The sequence below is a fragment of the Xiphophorus hellerii genome, chromosome 20, assembly GCF_003331165.1.
Source record: "Xiphophorus hellerii strain 12219 chromosome 20, Xiphophorus_hellerii-4.1, whole genome shotgun sequence".
NCBI classification, from domain to species: Eukaryota; Metazoa; Chordata; class Actinopteri; order Cyprinodontiformes; family Poeciliidae; genus Xiphophorus; species Xiphophorus hellerii.
Window position 1 is genome coordinate 25,916,875 of NC_045691.1, and position 22,972 is coordinate 25,939,846.

At 41.8% G+C, this 22,972-nt stretch overlaps 1 protein-coding gene across 2 annotated transcripts in view; it reads right to left on the reverse strand.

Annotated features, from left to right (window-relative positions):
- The window catches only part of cdh4 (cadherin 4, type 1, R-cadherin (retinal)), a 307,449-nt gene that overhangs the window by 18,521 nt on the left and 265,956 nt on the right, over positions 1–22,972 (reverse strand). Inside the window, exons 9-12 of one of the 2 annotated variants that reach the window (XM_032549916.1) lie at positions 14,474–14,611; positions 9,154–9,339; positions 8,824–9,077; positions 2,853–3,004 (exon numbers count right to left, since the gene is read on the reverse strand). In XM_032549916.1, coding sequence (XP_032405807.1) covers positions 2,853–3,004; positions 8,824–9,077; positions 9,154–9,339; positions 14,474–14,611 — 730 coding nt within the window. The remainder of the gene's footprint in view (positions 1–2,852; positions 3,005–8,823; positions 9,078–9,153; positions 9,340–14,473; positions 14,612–22,972) is intronic. The other variant, XM_032549917.1, reaches the window with a different exon arrangement.

Consider the following 22,972-nt stretch of genomic DNA (forward strand, 5'->3'; position numbering starts at 1 on the left):
CCACTTAGTACTTTGATTCTGAACAAGAAAAGCAGAAAATAAACCTCTGTGATATCTTTATCAAAGGAAATAAGCAAGATCCTACAGCATCCAAGCACCTCGGTATGGCTCCGCAGGAGGGCTACGAGCTAAAAGTAGCATTTTGACCTGATGAAACGTTAAAGGCTCAGCAAAGTTGTAGCGGCTCATCTTGATGAGTGCTAAGTGTCAAGGAAGTCCATCGATCGTGCATGAAATGTCTGGGGGAAACAGATCTAATGGCAGCCTCATGATGGCACTGCAGGAAAACAGAAACATGCCTATGGGAGACGTTTCGCCGAACTTCATGGGAATACAACAAATGTGTGTCAGACTGTCATTTTCCAGTGGCGCACAAAGTCACAGACGGACTGACACACCTTGCAAAACAATACAAACCCTTTTGAAATGTTCATTTTGCTACCACATTTAATGGCATTTACTGGGATTTTGTGTCAGAACAGCATAAAATGAAAGGAGCCGGATACGTGCATTTTTGCAAAGTGTGCCGTGCATTGGTGTTCATATAACCAACTTGCAGTGCAATTACGTCAGAGCTGCTAGTCTTTCCGTCAGATCCAAATCCACTTTAAAATCTTTCAACGTTGTGCTTATTTGAGATCTGAACTTTTTCTGGGCCTTTTCAGCTGTTGAATAGCTCCATCCATCTTCTCATCAAGTCCTACCACTTCTCTGTCACTGCTGGAAAAAAAAAAAAAAAAAGCTTCCCTATACGCCGATGCTGCCACCAACATGATTGTCGGGACTGTGGGTTGAGGGAATGAGCGTTTTGGCTAACGATGGTCTAATCCGTTAAAGAAGAATTAAAATCTCATTCACAGATGTCAAAAATATGACCATGAACAAACAAACAAAAAAAAGAAAGTAACATACCCAGTCCAGTCGAAGCCTAACACCGTGCTTAACTTCACACCATTGACTCCAACATACATGCACTATTCAGAACGGGAACACATCAAAAGTGCAAAAAAATAAATAAAATACCTAGAGGTGACATGTTTTGACAAAATCCCTTCCATTTCTTTGCATCTATAACTAAATAACAGATTTTTCCATACACCAGCACAGCAGGCAAGATGGGAAACGATGGAGTAGCCGGAGGGGTTCTTGAAATGAAAAGTGTCTTGGGCGGGCCCCACTTCCCACCCACACACCTTCTGTTTTCTTTGTGAAGATGTAATTTCTTCACATTTTCAGTTTGAGCATTGCTAAAGAAAACACCCAGCCACTACAACTAAAATAAATCAGAAAACACACCCTGATGTGTGTGTTTTCTGCAGCCGGCTGAGCTGCCTTCTAGAAACATGGAATAAACTTGTTCAGGGTGCAACTTATAGGTAAATAGTTCTACCATCTGTTCAACAAGAACAGCTGTGTTCAGTGGCGGCTGGTGGTGATATTTGAGGGGTGGGCTAGTATATATAAAATTCCGCGCGTTATCACGTATCTTGTTTAAACGTGATAGTAATCTTGTTTTAAGATAAGTATCAATCAAGTTTAAACAAGATGCGTATCACGTTATAGCATAACAGTGCTCAGAACTTTTTTCCCCTTCGTGATATCAATGCGCTTCCGTACAATCACACTGGTAAAATGAAACAAGATACAATATGTTTTTAAATGAGGCCTTATTTAAACAGAACTTCACTCTGACGACTTTTTTGGGACGCAAAAAGGTTAAGTCATCCACCTCGTTCATGCTAATATTGCTCGCCATCGCTCCTTCTCAGTCTACGCCAAACCACACCCACACACACTCGAGCTTGAGGAAAGTCCATCCTAATTGGATGAATCCTGTGGCAGCGGGAGTCTGGAGGAGCTTTTATTTTTATTTCAGTTACGTCTTGCGCGCCAACATTGAGCCCACAAGCAGCAAAATGAGTAAGAAACGGATCAGATGTCTTTGGAAAGTTTCTTTGCGAAGGGGCAAAGGCCCAGAGAAGCGGGGGGTGCACAGGGTGACAATGACATTCGGGTGTCATTGTCTCTCATCACTCCCAGATGGGATCGTCTCGTCGCAGAGAAACAAGCTCAGGGCTCCATTAGTCGTTATCGTGAGTTAAAATTTACGGGAGCAGCCGCTCTATTTGGAGGTGAGTTATGTTTTTTCGTAGTTAACATTTTTAACTGAATAAAAATAGCCACATATAATAAACATATATAAAAATGACCCCTATATATAGTAATAAACATTTCCACATATCACCTCCCGATGTCCACCAGACTCTCAGTTGCCATGTCAACTGGGATTCCCCTCCGTTCTTATGTCACAGTGCTTTCTGATTGGCTACCTGTCACATTCAACAGGCTGCGTTCTCGCTCCCAGTCAGGGAAAACCCCACAGGCTGAGATAATCGGGCCAAGACAATGTTGAATATGCCTGATTTTAGATTGGGCAAATTCAACACATCACCACGTAACACACCACACACTGCAGGACGTTGTAAGATTGTCGTAAAGGGAAAATCGGGGCAAAAAAAAAAAAAAGGCTTTAGGGGGACCGCCAACATGCATAAGCATTATCTGACGGATCCTCCCCGTCCCTCCGCAGCAAAATTGCCAAGTCTTGACCGGTCCGCGGTAATGCAAAGGTTGGGGACCGCTGGTATAGACGACTGAATACAAAAATGTGTACCGAAGCACAATTCTGCACTACATTGTGATGGTCTATCAGATAAAATCCCCTTAAATTAATTGGAACTTGTCATAGTATGACAAAATGTGAACAAGTTCAAGATGGATGACGACTTTTCTAAGGCACCGGTAATGAATTTTTGGGCACTGTTGGGTTAAACACACTCATCCTGACTTACCAGACTTACCATTGTCGTACGCCAAGAACGTGGCTTCATACATGTTGTTTTTGACGTACATGGACTCCCTGTCCAGCAAGGCCATGGTGGTAATCTGACCGTTGGTTCTGTTGATCTTCAGCCAGTTAGCCGGGTCGGAGAGCTTCGAGTACCTGGGCCGACAGACAGACGGAACAAAAACAAGACTTCAATTCCATTTAAAACAATAGGTCTATATATTCTACATCATGACTTTTTGCAGCTCATTGTTACTGCGATAAAAAGCAACTCTAAAGCTTTTTATTTGTAGGCCCAAAGTGGCTATTATCAGGTTGAATGCTCATTACCATAACAAGCCGCAGCAGCCGAGCGCCTTTGAAACGCCGCAGCGGCAAGGAGAGCGGAACATATGTTCGTCAAACTTATGAACGCGGCAGCTCATTAGCATCGAGAGCGAAGAAAAGTCCTGTGTCCATTTGTGGAAAGGCTCGTAAACTCTACTCCGGCCCTGTGTACCCGCACGGCGGCCGTCGCCGTCATCAGCGCATTTACAAATCTCATTAACGGCAGATAATAACCGCCCACAGCTGACCGGGAGGAGGCAGGGAAGGGAGCCGGGTCTAACGAGAAACGGTTAATCACGAGTCTCGCCAGAGGGTCAGAGTGTGGCCATAACGACAAGAGACGGGATTCAGAGAACGGAGGAAGGAAAAGAAAACGGGGTGAGACAGAGATCACAGTGGAGTTTATCTGTAAACACGGGCAGCGGAACATGACGGCCATGAGAAAGGAGGCTTAATTAAAAGGAGAGAGAATCGTCAACCAGTTCAGTAAACCAATATCACCTCCAGCTAAAGACATGTTCTGAAACCACAACACTGTATTTCTTCTGTCTGACATTAAGTCAGACTAAGACGTTTCTGCTTTAGGTCAGTTACGATTACTACAATCATCACAGATGCAAAAAAAAAAAAAAAGATCACAAATAAGTGAATTTTTAGAGTTGTTTTTTTTAGCTGTCTTTTCAAAGTTTCTTAAAAACGGTGCTTCATGCAACTTGGGTGAATTTTTGGTGTCCTTCCATTCACTTCTTTTGAGTGTGTCCCATTCCTCTGGGCAGAACAAGTGTAACTGAGTCAGGTTTGTGGGCTGCTTTGCTCACACACTCACACACCTACCTTTCCCTGCTCAGTTTCTTACTGAGTACGATGATTTGAGATTTGTGAAGCCCAATACGAAACATTAACTTTGTGGCGTTTAAGTCAAGTTGCAACTCATTTTGATCAGAGTCACTGTAGATTTGGAAAACCCATTTTGACCCAAGCAGGGCTGATGTCTTCAGATGTTTCAATATTTCTAGGTAGTGTTATTCTTTTCATGACAACATCTATTTATAGAAGTGGACAAGTTTTGCAGAATTACTGCCTGCAGCACGATGATGCCACCCCATATGTATGTTGTTCTCAGCTGCTTTGAGCTGCCCTCAAAAGCAGCTTCAGCAGAACCACAAGATATTAACGTCTTTGTGTCCGATGTCACACAAGTGAGCAGTGCGTTCAAGCACAGTCTTCTTAAAACATACTCATTTCACTAAAATGCTATGAATTAACCAATTAAAAGCTTTCACAGCCATGACATCCTCCTTTTTTGCGTTCCCAAATTGTTAAAAAGCATAGAAATCTTAGTGCACCTGAACTTCAAAATCTGAGGAAAGCAATAAAAATGTCTCGAAATGTCTTATTACTCTGGCGTTTAGCAAATTAAACTGTCAGACGGTAAGAAACAGTACATGCAAATATCCACTTCTAACTATACATAAACACACGAAAAGAGAAATAATTCTCCTTGTAAGAGCTTGCCGCGCTGTTGCCCAGCAGGTGAGGGTTTTGCTCCTGGCGCTCTCGTCTCCTCCCTCTGCCAGCAAGGTGTCACCTCCACCCCCCACCGCTGCACTTATTCGCAGCCGGCACGGCTAAATGTCGTACCGCATCTCCGAGGACTTTGTTGTTAGTTTTACAGAAAGTTCAACCCTAGTCTTTGGCTCTGGTTCCTGGAGATCTTCATAGTGAAAGATTCTGTCCACATCTAAATATCAAAGATAAACTAACAATAGAAACATATAGGAAGTACTCGGATTTACTCGGATGTATGTTCCTACATTGAAGAAGTGAAGTGCTGTTCTTTGAGGCACATTTTATAAACCTGGCTGCTATCCATGCATATTCACCACTCGTGAACATCAGTAAATACTGTATTGTCATCGGAACGCCGTCAACTGTGATGCGATTTGACATTTCAATACTTTGCTAAAACATTTAAAAGGAATTTCAATCATAAAAATCAAGATCTTGGGATCTTTATTTGTTTATGCACACACTTTAATCTTTTCTTTTGTGACTGTGGACTTTGCTGTGATCAACCAACACAAAGCACAGCATGAGCGCGAAGTGGAAGGAAAACGACGAAAAGTTTTCTGAATGTTTCCACAAATAAAAGTCTGAAAAGTGTGATGTGCGTCACGTCCAGCTCTCCCCCATAACTGGCACACTAAAAATCAGTAAAATAGAGTTTTCCGTGACAAAACACGGTGGTTGTTGCATCATGCTATGGGGGATACCATTTCAGCTGTAATGAAAAATTGCAAGTGGAAATGAAATAGAAAACATGCAATATTTTTCTTCCACTTCACAGTTATGCACTGCTTTGTTTGGATTTATATATAATTTAGCTTGTCGCAGTTGATCAATTAATCTCATGATGAACCAAAAATAATTTGATCATTTCTAATCTGATGATTAATAATTTCTCAAGTGCAATTTTGTTCACAGAGACTCCACAATCCATTTTATTTATACTTTTGGTTGTAAGTGGTTTTTGTTTCCGTTTTATTTATTATTTCTGGTTGTTGTCGTCTTTTATTTCCGATATTTAAAATGTCTTCCGGTTCCAGTGTTAAAGTGTTCTTTACAAAATGAAAGTTTGTTTGTGTTTTTAATTCAATTCAACTCAATTCAAAAATACTTTCTTGATGCCAAGGAGAAATTAAATGTTGTTGTAACTCATATTAATTCAAATTCTTTCAAATTTGTGAGGCTGAACTTGCATTAATATGCCCTTATCAAGATATCATCAATACGTTAGAACAATTTTATCATTTATCGCAATAATTCCCGGGACAATTTATCGTCCAGCAAAATTTGTTATGGTGACCGGGATTTATAATTGCGGTAAATCATGTTAGTTAAGGGTGAAAGAAAAAAATAAAGGAGTATAAATATTTCTGAAATGGACCGCTTGTCCAACGGCCTGCCAGCTTCCAGCTCAGATCTCTACCAACCGAATAATCTTCATCATGATCTCACATCCCAAACAAGTGTCCTTGTTTTGCAGAGAATAATCGACACTTACAAGGAACGCACAAGGACACGCACGCAAACCCACATTTACTCAGCCTCGCCGCCTCTTAAATCCCATCAAACAGTAAAATCAGCTGGCAAACAGTCTTGGCTTCACATAATCTTGTTTTCTCTTTCCTCCAAAGAGAGAGAGAGTGAACAAAAAGACAAGAAATTCAGAAAAGCATAAAACAGCCAAAGCTGGCCTCTCTCCCATCCACAACGCAGGGTTTTCAGTCATGCTCTACGGGTACTCGCCTGCATGTCGACGGTGTGCATGTAGCAGCCGGTGTTTGTGCATTTCTGTGTCTTTTGTGCAGGGGGGTTCAAGCGAGGTTGCTGAAAGGGAATATAGGAGTAGAACCCGTGCTGCCGTGAGCCGAGAGACTGCTGGAAAAACTCCCGAGGAGGAGAAAGCGGCTCTGAGCTCACATCAGTGGGAGACACACCGACCGACAGGAAGGAAAATGATGGGGGTCAGCGGGGAGGGAGTTGAGGGAGAAAAGAGAGTGCGGTACATGAAAAGCAACTTCTTTCAAAGGGCAAATGAGCTCAGGCCGTTTGCATAAAGGAATAGACGGAGGTTCTTCTTATGCATGAGTACTCCTCTTTCTTTCACCTCTCTTTTGTCAATTCGGTAACATTTCCGCCAGGTTTCGCCGCGGACATGGCTGCCTCCCTGACATTAAGAAAAATCCATCTGGTGCCGACAGCGGAGTGAAAGGCCGTAGCCGGACTTCGGCGGGGCGCGTGGGAGTTTCCGCCGCAGAGGGGTCGATGCTGGAATGGCACCGTCACCGCCGCGTGTCGTCCCGGCTACGACGGCACGGATCGATGAGGAGGATGTCAGGCGTTCCGGGGAGGGCACGCTGGACGGCTGTCCAGCTCGTTACAGAACGACCTCCTCACACCGGCTGCCTGGCAACTGACGGGAGGGGGAGATAGCCGGGACGTGGGTGGGAGATCAGCGGAAAATGTCGCTTCAGAGGCGTAAGCTGTGAAGAAAGCTTTCTGCGCTGATTAAACGCCTGTGAAGCTCAATATTTTGTGAGGTGCGATATGGGAAGTGCACAAAATATTGGAAATGTTTAACTACAAATGAATACCACGCTTCAGGCTGATCCCGGCGCCTTGCTTGGGCGAGTGCTTTAATAGAAAAGCCAATAGTGGACGAGGATTTCCCCCGATGGCCAGAAATGTAAGTTTCAAACTTCTGTCACGGACGGCCGTGATCGCAGTCAGCATATTAGCTTCTACGCTAGTGCTTACAAAGAGGTGTACTCACTTCCACTTTGAGAGACTTTTTCTTTGTTCTTGTGACGCGGTCTGGCTCAATATGGACCCATCTTAAGGACCAGATTTCTGTCTGGACTTTGAATGACTTTTAATTCATTCTGGAAATGATTTAGTTTATTATTAGACCTTTATTTCACCAAATAAAACCCCACGGAGATCAGGGCCTCTTTCACAAAAGTGACCTGACTGAGAAAGGCAGCGACCCACGTCATAATGGATGAGTTATTACACAGCAATAACAAAATATCAAAAATGGACCTGTTAGCTGTCTTATAGTGACCAAAAGATCTGTCACCTAGGCATAAAGATGCACCAACATATTCTTAATTGACTTGATCGGAAAAGTCTTTTACACTAGACTTTCACTACATGATACAGGTTTTAATGACTGAGTTGCTGAAACTTGCAAGGAGATTTTGAGACATTATAATTATAGAAAATACAGAGAAAAATGTGGTCAAACACAACTAATATAATGTTCAACCAAAATATCGCAATTCCATGTTTTCCTGACATTGTGGAGCTCTAACTTGGAGACATATGCAGTTGATTCAGGCTGCAAGAGAGTGCACGAAAGCAAGACTTCAACAGAAAACAGGAAGGCTGATGGTATTACAGTCAAGTTTCTTTGCTTAAGGTATTGCTAGCCTCAATAACCGCAAATACAGGATGCTAATGATGTGATCTGTACTAGCAGCCTGAATGAACTCCCAATGGTGAATTTGTATTTTACAAGGCTTTACTTGGACTCAAGCTGACCTATATTTCTGCTACAGTTGCACTGAGAAATGTTTGCCTTCATAGTTGTTTTTTTTCACACGACTTGGCGTTTCTTTCTGTCTCTTTTGCCCGGACAGAATTGGGTAAGTCCACTTTGTTCCATCTCTTTGGAACTTACTACAAGAAACTTTGAGATTGACTGAATTAGTGCTTTAACATCCAGACTAAAAGTTCTTGAGGCAGATTCAGCGACGTAGCCTGTCATTTTCTTTTAACTGTGTAACTTTTTGTCTTGTATTAGTTGCTGCCTCTTGGTCAGGAGGACTCGATTGAAAATGAGGTTTTTAATCGCAATTGGTAATTTTGTCCTGGAAAAAATTAAAGCTAAACAGACAATTTAAAATGTCACCTTGTTTTTCTGTTTTTTGTTTTTGTCTGACATGTCACATGCTTCTAAAAAGAAATTGCCGCTCACTGCAGGATGGCAGGAAAAAAAAGTGTTTCAAATGTCCGTGGAGAAAATCAAAACCGGAAATTCAAAACGTGCAAAGATTAGTTCGTTTTTTTTTCCAGAGCCATACCTGACGATCTGGTGGATGAAGTGGTCGGGGTCCTGAGCTGCGAACACTGTGAGCGTGGTCCCCGCCGGCACGCCCTCCTCGAAACGGATTGTCTTGGGGTTGACGGGGAAGACGGGCGGCTCGTTGACATCCTGGACAGAGATGGTGACCCCCGCCGTGGACTGAAGCGAGGACTGGATGCCGCTCGCCAGGTGGGCCTGATTGGACACCACCACCGTCAGCACGAAGGCGCGGTTCATCTCGAAATCCACAGGCTGCAACGTGACGGCACCAGGTGAGACGGTCGATAACGACGGGACAAATCGGAACTACATGCAGCTTTGGTTTTACCTTGACCACCGTGAGCATTCCCTCATTCGTGATGGGATTTGTGCGGACGGTGAAGTGTCCCAACGGGTCGCCGCTGACGATTCGATAGACAGCGTTCCAGTTGGGGCTGTGGGGCTGATCCCGGTCCACCACCGTCAGGTTGGTTACCACAACGTTCACCTTGTTCTCCGGGACCTCACCGGAAAACTGCGCAGAGGAGGAAGGGAATGGACAGGCAGGAGAGAAAAACATTAAGACGATGTCGGCATAGAAGTTTGACCGTTTGCTAATAACTTGATTTATTGATTTTTGACTCATTCGCTTGTGACGTCATCCATCTTTAGAGGATTTTACATAATTGCTCTCCACAGAAGCACGAACCTGAAGCGGTCGCAGCGCAAATCGGATATTAGAAACAAGGGGGGGAGGGGAAGAGAGGAAAAACCGGCGCATTTGTCCAAATGTGGATAATACAAAATGATATCTTCCATTATGCTAATGCGGCGCTTTATTCCGCACCATATCTGCTCAGATGCAACTCTTTAATTGAACAAATGGATTTTTCAATTAAGTGTTTACCCATTTAATTTGGATTTTGTGCATGAAGCAAATCCAGGTCTTAATAGGTAATTAGATAAGTGCTGTGATTAAGACAGCAGTCGGAATAATCTCTGGCTAATGATCTTCATTACATTGCAATCGTAGACAACTCTCCCATAAACTAGCTTGTGGAGGAAGCTCTGTGACAGCTGGAGAGCCCGAAGAGGAATTTACAGCACAGTGGGAAGCATTTATCTAGATGTGAAGGCACTCAAAGGTAGACGCGTAAAGTTTAACCCCTCAATCCAGTTTTCCCATTGGACATTTTAACTGATTTTATTTAGCATTAGTGTGACTAAAGCCATAACATGACTTCTTTTCCTCTCCCATTCTCCTGGTTAATTTAGTCCTTCTGCTTTAGGCTCCACAAAGCGAACCGTTTGATTCGGATGTGCCGAGCCGGAAAACGTGCAGAAGATCGGCCTTTTGAGGACTGACGTCGCCGGGCTTTATTACAGACAGAAGGACAAATCCAGGTCCTTCTGTCGGACAGAATTGGGTAAGTCCACTCTGTTCCATCTCTTTGGAACTTACTACAAGAAACTTTGAGATTGACTGGCATTCGGCATTCGGGGCTGGCTAAACGTGTGCACAACCACTCAGGTTCTCAGACTTCAAGCAAACACGTATCCGCTCTAGAAATAACTACTGAGCAGAAAAACAAAAACAAATTGGCACTTTGGGGCCGACACACAGGGCCCGCATTTTAGCAAGGTAGATGCAAACACAATGCATTCTTTTAAATAGTGCCTGCTATTTGGTGGCAATTTTTAATGTAGAAAGAGAAGAAAATGAGAAAAAACAATCCAACCTGCTGCTTCATTAAAACTGAATGGGGATGCAACAGGAAGTTGGTGGGTTGAGGATGGAGGAGCAAGAACAAAAACCAGCAACCTCTGTCAAAAAACCCTTTTATTTCCCTTTCTTATTTTGACAATGCATTTCAGATTAGCACTGTATATGTACATAACTTACATGTAATAGTTTTGTAGGCTTTAATATTATAATGACCTAGAAAAAGTTTTGCTTAAAATGATTTTGGCAAAAAAAATAAAATAATAAATAAATAAAAATCCCCACCTTTTTTTTTTTTTTTTCCCAAAACGATGATTTATGTAAAAATTAGAAATACATACAAAAAAAATTGACTTAGGCCATTATTACAGGAAGGTGACAATATTTTATCCTAAGTCAATGGTTTTTATTTTCAAATGAATCAGTGAGGAAACATCCAATTCATCGTTTACAAACTGTTTTAAAAATTTTAATTCAGTTTCAAATTGCTACTGTGATTCTTCTCTGGCAGCTTTTTGATGATTTGCAACGACCGTGACGAAGGCCGCCAGCCAAAACGCCGTGGTCTGCCGGTAAAGTTGTTCCCTGGTGCTTCAAATGTTGCTGGAGCCTCCACCTCACCAGGACCTTCGACCCGATGAAGCCAGAAACGTTTGGATCGCCGTGGCGATGGGAAATGTTCTTCAGGTGACAGAAGCCCGACTTTATTGTTGTCGGAGATTGGGCTGTAAAAGTTCAATAGCAACTCGTCCAGATTCCTCATTTTCAGCAGTTTTTTGATAAATTGTTTTTTAGATTTCATTGGATTTTCACATTTTCAACCCTTGTGCTTCGTTTTCTGCATTTGATTAGATTAGATTGGCTAAAAGTATTGTGTTTATCACCCTTCATAACACAATGACAAACAAGTAATAACACAACCCTTTCAGACCAAAGCTGAAAGCATTTATCTTTTTCTTTTTTTCTTTGTCAAATTGGAAGTGATATATTAGCTTGGTTTACAAGCAGTGGAGTAATTTTGCCTAATTAACATGCATATACTTTCTCTTTGCTCCACCAGAAACCAATGAACTCTTCTTGCGTCTGTCAGAAAATAATTTAAAAAATTAAAAAATCACGCAACTGTTCCAGATTGCGTTGTTTGTGTGGGAAGCAAAAGTTACAGAAAATAACAAAGTAGTGGAAAAAGCAAACAGAAACAGGGTTTTTATGAATTTTTACTCATTACCATATCTGAGTCACACACCAGGATAACGTAAAGATGTGTGAATTACTTAGAATCAGAACGGTGTAGCTTTTCTTATTGTTTATTTTCCTTGTTTGGTTTAAGTTCTAAAAATCCTGACATTCTGTTCATTTCTATGTGCCTCATTGTTAGAAGGTGCTGCCATATGAATTTGCAACTTTGTCTTTAGTTTCTCAGTTTGTTACTGCAGTCTGTTCTGTTCTGTGGGAGTTTGTTCTCTTCCATAAACGTTTGTGTTTTCCGTTTGGACTCTAGTTTCTCTGAGTCTGTGTTCGGCTCCTTTCGTGTTAATTAGTCTCTCTCTCTGCCTCAGGTTTCCCCGCTTGTGTTCTGTCGCAGCTGTTCCTTATCGCCTCCGATTACTTCCTCTGGTGCCCTTGTCATTTCTCCACCCCTGACTCAGCGTTTAAACTCTTCTTGTTTTTTTTACTATTTGTTTCTGGATTCTTTCCTTATTCCGCCTGCGCTTCATGACCTGTGATTCTACTGCACGTTTTCGTACACGGCCCTGCACTTTGGTTCTTTCTTAAACCCTGACTTGACAATTATTATTATTTACAGTTTGCTTGTTTGCTTGCTTATTTACAGTAGTTTGCTTGTTTTTTTTTTTGCATTTGAGGCTTTTCACAGGTGTTTGTGCGCTTTCCATTTTCCCGCCACTCTGCTGCTGAGTCATCTAATTTCCACAAGGCAGGACAGATAATGGAAGTGCTCCACTCTGATCTGTTCTTAACCTGATTTAAACATCTCCTCACATTTATCCCTGAACCGTCGGCTGTGTTCCTTGTTTCTGAAATGCCGTTTGTTCGGAATTATTCTCCAACAAACCTCCGAGACCTTCAAAGGAAAGCTGGATTTACACCGAAACTACAAGTAGATGAGCTCTGTTCAATGGTCAGGTGAAAGCCTCTGGTTACACTGCATTTAAAATAAAAAAATCACACAACCTTTTTCTTCCACTGTAGAGTTAGCCTTTAGCTCTACCGGTGCACAACATGCCGGCAAAATGCAGGCGGGGATCCGAGTGTCCGACCCTGACACACACACTCGCTCGCTTTGCAGTAAACACAGCGGCGCTTCTGTTTGAAATCTCTGACATCCAACTCGCGACGAGCGCCCACAAAGAGGACAGTAGTTCTAACGGACCTGTCAGCATTCGATTCTGCTTTATCACCCGGAAGGTAACAAAGAGTGAGGAAGAAAAAAAAATAAAGTAAAGAGGGAAAGCGACAGATGCTCCCGTTCAAAAGCCTCCACGCAAACGTTTATGCGCCGAGAAAGCCCGGCCTCCGAATACTGCTTCTTCATCAGAACCAATCGCCGTCTTCTAGTAATTCTCGCCGCAAACGAAGCAGCTGTAAGGTGCTGCGGTGCTGGAGGAAAAGCAAGACGTGTCGGGGACGGAGGCAAACCGGGCAGAGGCTGAGCAAGCAGGCGGAACGAGGGGACGGATTAGAAAAGCCCAACTTCATCAGCACCTTTAACTCCCCCCCCCCATATGTTGTGTTTTGCACAGTGTTCCTGAGTCGCAAGTATTGTTCTCAGCCATCCAGGATTTTCAGTGCATTCCCACATTTAATTGGCCTCGCCCAGAAAAAGCTAATTTTGCTGCTTTTATGCCGAGAACACAAAATATATCTGCATACAGAATTTAAGAGTTTGGAGGCAATTGGAGACACAACACCCACAGAGTCCATTTCCACCTCTGATAAAACGTGTGTACGAGATTCTCATAACCAAACGGTTGCCAAGGAGAGCCGATCAGAAGATCAACACACATCTGTCGTATTTGAATGACGCGTATACTTTTGTCTTTCCGGTTTTGAGGAATGGATAAGGTAAATTTGCTGCTCTGTCATTTCATATTTGGTGAAACAGAAGGTTGTGAATTATGAATTATGTTGACAAATTCAAAAAAGTATAAATGACACAAGAAGAGCAGCATCGGTTTTATAGAAATTATTTCCGGTTGGAGGAAATATGAGACAAAAAAATGCAAAAATAAAGAACTTAATTTTTTTAAATCACCAATTTTAATGGGGAAAAAAAGAAGCAAATTTCCGCCAGCAAAATATTCAGAAATTCTGAGATCTCATAAATTCTGTAGGAAAAACTTGGATTATTGGAAAGTGGATTATTTTTATTTATTTATTTATGTTTTTTTACCTTCAAGCTCAGAAAATTTCCATTAGTGGATCATTTTAGACTTTTCAAACTCAGGAATGTCAAACTTTTTTTCCTGAAAAATTCTGAGATTAATCTCTTTCCTAGCAAATTTCTGACTTCAAACTCAGTTTTTTGGCGGAAACTTCTTCTTGTTTGAAATTTTCCATCTACAGAGGATGTCGTGTGTTGCCGTAAATCTGTTTTCTTGATCACAAAATGCCAGTTAAAATTATTTATTGAAATGCCATGTTCTTTGCTCATCTTTCTAACATGCTAGTTGTTAAATTAATCAAGTTGCTTTGCTCTTCAAGCTGGCATAACAATTGCTAAGTGGAAAAGTTTCTGTTGAGAAAAAGGCAGCAGAATCCATCCGGTGACCCGCTGTGGACGAAAAACCACCAAAGAACCCAGAAGGCACGAGGCAGCGTTTAGGCTGAACAAACGGAATAATTGTTAAACAGTGAACAAAAGTGAGAAAAAAAAAAACATTGTAAAAGTCAATCTTTTCTCACATGTTTCGCAACGTTGACTTACCGTCCCGGCGGTCAGTTCTGGTGGGTTGTCGTTGATGTCGGTGATGGATATGAGCGCCGTGGCCGTGTTGGAGAGCCCAAAGTTCAGATTGCCCTCCATGTCCGTGGCCTGGACGATAATGGTGTACTGCGACACTTTCTGTGAACAGAAACGGAGAGATCGTGCTCAGCGATCGGCTGATCCGGCAACAAATAGACAGCGGAGTACAAAAGGGGAAAAGCAAATGTCGTCCACGAGACGCTGATCTCCAAAAGACAAATGAACTGTTAATCTGCGAATCCAGCGCGACTCCCAGCCTGGGATTGCACGCAAGATAATCCTTCCATTCGTGAACCAGCCGCTCACTGGAACCGTTTGCCGCTCAATACCACAAAGTAAACGGCGCAATAAACAAAGACAAACAGACACACAAAGTTTAAGAGAGGCAACAATGAGTTGGTTAACAGGCCCATTCGTTACTGTCGAAAAGTCTCGGCGTTGTGCTGCGGGAGCAGACCCGGGTCATCACTCACTCTAATGACGGTGCCGCCACTTTAAGATGCATAGGAAAAGCTTTGGCTAATGGAAGGAGGTGAAAGGGCTTTATTTAGTCCGGTGATTGTGAGGAGGAGCAGCGTGCCGCACTGAGGGACGCAGGCTAATGTCAAACTCATGTCAGCTGTTTCTGGCATTTATTGATAGAAATGACAGCGCATGACATCATGTATAATAAAAAAAAAAAAAAGGAAAAGGAAACAACTGCTAAATCCCTTTCATGAGGTGAATGTTTGTATATCAGCCAGTTTTTCACATCCTGCTTGTCACAAATGGGTTCTTTCCTTCAGGTATCAACATCAACCATGTGTCACGTTAAGCTCGCTGCAGTTCTCATTTGAAGCAGGAGATGTCACTACAGAGAATCTGCACTTACAAGTGATAGAAGAGGAAATATCTACAGGAAGCATTTTGCTAATATATGATACTTACTGAGCCCCTGAGATCCGATATTGATATCTTTATCGGTTCGCATATCGAAAAACAATCCAGATCTGGTATTACGCTGAGCAGCGTTATGCTCGATTATTTATTTTAGATTATTTTTCAAAATTCCTAGTTGCACTTTCTGAACCAATTGAACAAAGGTCTGTTGCAGTTGTTTATCAGTTTCAGTTTCTTTATTATTTCTTTATTTTATCCTACATTCCTAACTGCGCTGACTGAACAAATTATAGTTGCCTTCATTTTATATGTTTGACCAGGCTTGTGAAGATATTGGTGTATTTAAGTGTGATGCACGGGTGCAGAGTTGTCAAATAAATTAGCAATTCAGTACATTTCTGTCTGCGTTTCAAAAAAATAAAAGAAGAAAAGTTTTTAAGTACATTTGGTATCAGCCGATACTAAACATCGGGTTTCTGGATGTGTATCGGAAGTGACCAAAGTGGATCGGTGCGTCTATACAAGCAGTGTGACTTTATGTTGCTTTCGGCATTTGTGTAATTACAGATTTCATTTGGCCAGTGGCTGATATGAGTTACGTCAACAATCGTGTTTGAATTGAATTTGCAGAAAGTCACAAAAACAATGATCTGCACGGCAGGTTCATGTGACGAACTGGCAACCTGTTCAGGATGTACCTGGAGAAAGGCAGCTAATCACCAGACACCCAACCACCTGAACCAGGATCAGTAGACAGGCAAAGTCAATGAACAGATGACCGGATAGCAGAACGTCCCAACAGGGCTGCAGCCTCTTCTTCTGCCGTCACAAATTAGCAGAACTTGTAGCAGCAGCAGAAGGGCAGAGTCTTCCTTCTGCACCGACGACTTTAACAACTGTGGTGAATACAGACGTGATCTTCCACCTGCTGTAACCGTTGCCCTCAGGTCATTCTCAAAAACATCATTACAGCCGCAGCCAGAGCAGCTCTCTTCCACGCAGACAGCGTCTCGCCATCGTCAGAGTGAGGGAGCGCAAGACTTTAGGGTTTGACGGACCTCGCGTAAATGTTCCGGTAGCCGGTCATACGTATCAAGATTTTTCACGTTTCTCTAACCGAGAAGTTAAGAAAGTTGAATAATTTGGTGACGACTGAAATGACAGTTCAAACCGAGCAAGACTAGACCCTCGGAAATGTGTTTGGGTTGGTCAGTCTGCCTCTTTTCTCTTAAGACTAAATCTTAATTAGAAAAAAAAAACAAAGGCCTTTCCAATGGGGTTTTTGTGGAGTCCAGTCAGCTCAAAATGGCCATTAACTGGTCAAATAGTAACACTCAAAGTTAATGATTTCAGAGATTTCCTGTTTTGCTCTTTGTTTTGTTCCTTCAATTTATAATCCAGAGATGCTACTAAATACAGCTCTGGGGAAAAAAAGAGAGACCACTTAAACTGACCAGTTTCTATGATTTTACTCTTTATAGGTAAATGTTTGAGTAAAATGAACATTGTTGTTTTACTCTATGAACTACTGACAGCATGTCTCTGAAATTCCAAGCAAAAATGTAGTATTTATTCGCAGAAAATGAGAAATGGTCAAAATAAAGAAAAAGATGCAGCGCTTTCAGACCTCAAATAAAGCAAAGAAAACAAGTTTATGTTCATTTAGAAACAACAATACTGATGTTTTAACTCAGGAAGAGTTCAGGAATCAACATTTGGTGGAATAACCAGGAAGTTTTCAATGGGGTTTTTTCCAGAGCTGTACACATGTGGATGAATAATAACAGGTTAATGGCAAGTAAACAAACTAAGCTGAGGTCTTTATCTGATGTGTCAAATAAATTACAGCCAACAGAAAAGTACAGAAATTTCTTTTCTGTTTTAGTTTGTAACTGAGATTGTCGAGAAGAAAATAATTCATTCTAATAAGAACAATTCGACGTTCTATATTCTTCTTCTGCCGCAACTCTCAGTAGAGGCTTTTTTTTTTGTCCTTTGTAGCGACATCTACTGTTCAAAATGAGAACTGCAGCGTGGCTGAAGATGGGAAAACAGAAAGGCAGAGAGTCCCTGCTGATGGGCTCTGTCCGTGGTGCTGAAAGTTCACGCTGTACTCAGATCCAACCACCCTCTCAGTCGGTGTGGGTGTGTGTGCGTGTGTGTGTGTGTGTGCTTCCACCCTGGCCGTATATAAGCCAGCCACAAACCCGCTTTGTGGGTTCATTTTATTCCTATAAATCCATATGGCTTCATTCTGCCAGAGAAGAGAAAGGGAGAGAGAGAGAGAATGGAAATCAAGGACGGCCCAACCATTCACTCCGTGGGACCTGCTCCTTTGTTCAAACATCTACAATGAATCTTACAGCGACGGTCTGAACGCCTGTTTGTTGCGGCGCTGGCTTCAGCACATTCATCCGCGCTCTCTAATGACTCGAAGTCCAGTAGCTCTTGTGATTTCTTAAAGAAACAGGAACGAATCTGAACAGAGGCGTGGTGAGCCACAGATTCAGGAGATAACGCTTCCCATGTTTAGTCTTTTTCTTTTCCCCCCCTTTCTTCTCCCTCTGGTTTATTGTGTTCTTTGGTAACACATTCTGAGCTTCTTTCGATCTCCTCCCATGTTTTTTTTGTTTTGTTTTTTTAATCACATCCTGGCTGTTCATGTCATTTCTCAGCCCCTCTCTTTTCCTCTCTCCCTCTTTCTTTTTAAGACTAGAAGGAAGCGGCTGATTGGGAGATAAGTCCGGTCAAAGCCAGCGTTCGGCCGGGGCCGTTCTGCGTCTCTCCGAGTCATTATGAAGTGTGCCGACGTGTTAATTTGCACCAAACCAGTGCTATTAATGAAAACTCAATACTGGCTGCCCTTTATTAGATTCATAATGAAATATCAATACCATCTTGCCTCATCCAGGGCCTCGGTAAACAGACCCCCCCGCCCTCCTCTGACTGAATGTGTCTCACTGCAGACTCTTTGAGATCCAGTCGCATTAATCGGTCTTGAAATAGCAGCAGATGGTTATGAGAAGCTAACAGGCTGGAGCTTTTTGACGGATGCGTCACATTCCTCAGGTCAGGCGACGAGAAGCTGAGCCGGTGGGGGGTTGGATGATGGGAGGGGGGTCTGTGCCATCCTGCAGGGTTATATCACCCATCTGAGAGTAGTTACAAGTTTACGGCCTTCCTATTGCACACATATGCATCCATTAACCCTGCGGTGAGTGGGAACAGGTGGGACTCAGACATGTAAAAGCACTCGGCCGGCGTGTGTTTATGCGCAGCGAGCGCGCGCGCCGCGGGAGCACTCTCCTGTCCGAGCAAGAACCCTCTAATGAGAACAGCAGAAGTGCTGAACTGAAAAAAAAAAAAAAAAAAAAAAATCTCCCCTTCAGATTAAAGTCCAGCGCTGGCAGAAGACGCAGCTGCTTGTCTCGCAACCAAACAGGCCAACAGTCCACGCCAAAACTCAATCTGCACGAGCAAGGAGCCATCGGAGACCGGAGAAACATCTGCACTCTGCCGACCATAAAAACCTCCATTTCTTCTTTTTTTTGCTTCGCACGGCCCAAATTAGGCTGCTAGCCGTCCAGGAGACGGAGCACAAATGCTGGGAAATGGCTTCCAGTTTCCAACGTTGACTCCTCAAATTGCCCAACAGAGCAGCTGTCAGGTGAGGTGGAACGAGCGGGGTGTTCTTAATACGCAAATGAAAGAGCTCCGGTGAGACTGTGTTAACCAAAATAGAGAGGGCCTGCAATCTACAGTGCACGACTTTTATAAAAAAAAAAGTATTTTATGTATTTGATAAAACAGACAGTTTGTATCTGTGAAAAAAAAATAAAAAATTTGATTCAATCCCCTTTTGCTCTCTGAAGAAATGCACCTCTGGTCAAAATCAACCAATCAGAGCCTGGAGGAGGGTCTTAGCGTTGTCAATCATGCCCATGAAAGCGTCGCTAAATGTGCAGAAACAATTTGACGTTCCAGAAAAACCGTTTATCCGCCGTCATCGGTGGCTATGCTAACTAGCCAGAGCATTTAGCCAGCTGTAGCGTAGCTTTGCTTGATTGACAGCGCTAAGTCCCTCCTTCTGGCTCTGAATAGTTGCTTCTGACCACTCAGTGTATTTTCTACAGTTAGCACTGGGAGAAGGCACAGGAGAGGAGCTCTTTAAAAAAAATTTTTTTTTTTTTTTTAATAAAAGTTATATACTCCTGATTTAATGTTGATGTGAGCTGGTGAAGTGTGGCTTCATGGCAGCAAGACGTGGACAGGTGAGTGAATTATCTTAGCGTCATGCGGTTCTGTACAGAACCGCTCGGGGAGGGAAGAAGAGTTGGAGACCAGATGAGTGAGGCTTGCTGCTGTCTCGACTCGGCTGAATTGTGATCTGGCTTGCTGGGCACCCGCCGACCGCACTCATTGGCTTGTCACTAGTAATCTGCGTCAAACAGTCCCGGCTCGCTCCTTCCCTCCCGTCTGTCCACTCCAGTGAGTCGCTGACCCCATCACATCGTCGCTGTGATCGCTTAAAGTAGTGTTCACAATTTAAACCCATTTAATCACATTTTAATACCCATAAAACAAGCCTGGGTGTGAAAATTTGTCTGAAAAAACAGTGCACTTGTTTTTTTCTTTTTTTTAAGACTTCAAAATAGTTTGCCTTACAAATATTCTGAAACGTTAGAACCACAAACTTCTATTTATTTTAATAGGATTTTATATCAATCTTTGTCAAATAACTCAAACTCAACCAAACTGGATGGAGAGGATCTGTGAAGAGCAACTTTTAAGTCTTCCCTCACAGCGCAACTCTTTCTGTATGTTGACAGCAGCGATAATACTTCCAAGGACAAATTTAAACCTGTTTAATTTTGTTTAAATACTTTTCTTTTATTAGTCATGCTTTTCACTTTTGTTATGTCGTAGTAAGTCAGGTCTGAAGCATCCAGTTTTTTATTCAAAAACTGATTTGGACACATCCACCTAAAGAATTTCACAAATAAAGTTAGAAAACATTTAAGACCTTTTTTAGAACCTACAATATTTGCTTCTTTTCTACACGGTTAATTAAAAGATTGTATTGCTGAGGAGGTAAAAACAAAGGAATGAAGAATAAAGTTATTTGAACATGGATCTTACAGGGTTGGGATATTTGTCCTGCTGAAAGACTCAAGCCGTTTCCAACAGGTTTTCTTCCAAAACTGGAGTAAGGAAGATGGCTGGTACTAACAAATATTAGCTCCATACATCTTCCCATTAAAACTTTGAGCTTCTCTGTCCCAGATGAAGACAAGTGTCATCAAGTCATCCTGTCAGTTTGTGGTTTGTGTAGATATCTTTGCAGTTTCAGTGGACAGATGACATAGCATTCATAGAGAGAGTAAAAACTTAAGAGATTGTTTAGATCTGAACCGGCTTTAAACTTCCCCATAGCTTGTCTGGAACTTGCTTTCGCTGGATTTCATTTAGGGGTATCAGAGTAGTGAGAGTTAATAAATATGCACACATAAATCTTTAATAAAAACAAACAAAAAAAAATCATCACTTTCCTTCTAAGCAGTAAAAAAACACAAGAAAAAAGAAAGAACTGCATATCCAGAGAAGTGTGTCTGTCCCGTTGTCATCCCTGCGTGGAGTCGTCCGCCATACTGCGTTAAGGACAAAAGCAATGATGGCTTGAATAAAACCTGCAGCGTGGAGACGCTCTGCTCTCTGAAGGCTCTCAATCTCTTTTGTAGAGACACTGACTCAGATATGAAGGTAAACCTGAGTCCACTTGATTAGATACGCCTCCACATCCACGCAAACGGCTCACATAGCGGATAAAAGAAGCTATGATTCATCGTTGGAAAAAAAAAAGGAAAAAGAATACAGAGCGAGAAGGTTTAATTGACTGTTCACCTGTGCATTACAACACAATGCACAGGCCAGGATTAAGATCCAGTTTTGAACAGACTGTTGCTAACAACAGCAGATGAAAATAGCCGAAGCGAGTGTGCAAATAAACACTTGCACTGCAGCGGGTCATGCCTCTTCACCAAAACGAGACACAAAGGAGACAATCATTTGTTGAAACCGTCACAAAAAAACAGGAAGGTGAAAAATTGAGTTCGGAGCAAAATTAAGGATTTCTAATAAAACTGAAGAGTCTGATAATGCACAGAAAGATGGTAAAAGCTAAATCATTACAGTATTGCAAATAGGCTCCTGGGATTATGGTGTTGTACAACAATGCTAATGTAAAAAATTAGATGCAACTATTTTTACACTAGAGAAAGTTTGAGTTCACTTAAAATAACATTAGCCCTTTTGCTAAAACGTTAGCACAATCCGGGGCTATAGTTACGTTCACTGTTTTCACTAAGTCAGTACTTACAGGCAATATTTTATGCCGTTGTATATTAATGTTACCCTAATTTCTTAATTGCTAGACATTTTTTATTCATTTTTTTAAAATTCAGAATTAAGCAAAAGACATACTTAGTTCGAACAAAAATATTACTAGCTAACAAAGGATGATGATCTATACTAATGTCAGTGAGCGATGTTACTTGATATTAGAAACCGGTTTGGCTACAAAATGTAACATTAGCCAGTAAGATGCTCAGAAGCTAGGATAAGTTAGTGCTAGTTTAGGGAGCGTCTCGGTCCACCAGTTTGTAGCTAAAGGCGTTTTTACGCAGTATGAGGAGGTTGCTTCTGTTTTTATAGTGCCATTAGAAAATGACCTCATCGTTATTTTATGCATTTGTTCACCAGATAAACCAGACAGACTCAAAGTGGATACAAAGTTATCGCAAAGTCTGTCAGTATTTATCTAAACATCACCTCAAAACAGCTGTTTCCTCAAAGCTCTGAGGAACGTACTGTACATATACATTAACAAAATAACTTGTCATCACTTAAAGTAGCTTTGGATTTTTTAAAAGTCTTTTTAAACAGGTTTAGTTCTTTTTTCCCCCCACAAGTTCCAAGTTCTTTGAAAGCACTTAAATATAATCCATTCAGGTATAAAATGGCACCAGCTAAACCATTAGCATATTAGCATATTTGTACCAACAGCCTCCAGCAAGGAGACAATTTCTTCCCATTTATCTAGTTGTAGCCGGAGAAATATTAAAGATACCTCAGCGTGAAAGGCATGAATGAGATTCATTTTTATCCTAACAAGTTATTTCCTAAATAAGAAAGCCTCCACAAAACCAATAGAGACAGCGATTGAAATTCCTGACTGTTATTGCTAATCTCATTTTAGCTTGTTTTGTTTTTGGTTAACCCTCTGTGGTCAAACGGCAGAGATGTTAACAAGTCGTTTGGCTATTTTTTCCTCTCTCAAATCCATGTCAAGATTTAAATATGCTAATCATTAAAACAAATTCTGTTTGTAAGGACACATGAATTAGGATGCAAGAAACTGCACCCGACAATTCTGCTTATTTTGGAATATGAGATGCACAATGGCCCAGTTGTTAGCATTGTTACCAAGATGCCACTTTTTGTTGCGGATTTTATGTTTGAATTTTTGATTTTTTTAAAAAAAAGCTCATTGTGGGATTGTTCTACCACAATAGAACAAGAATT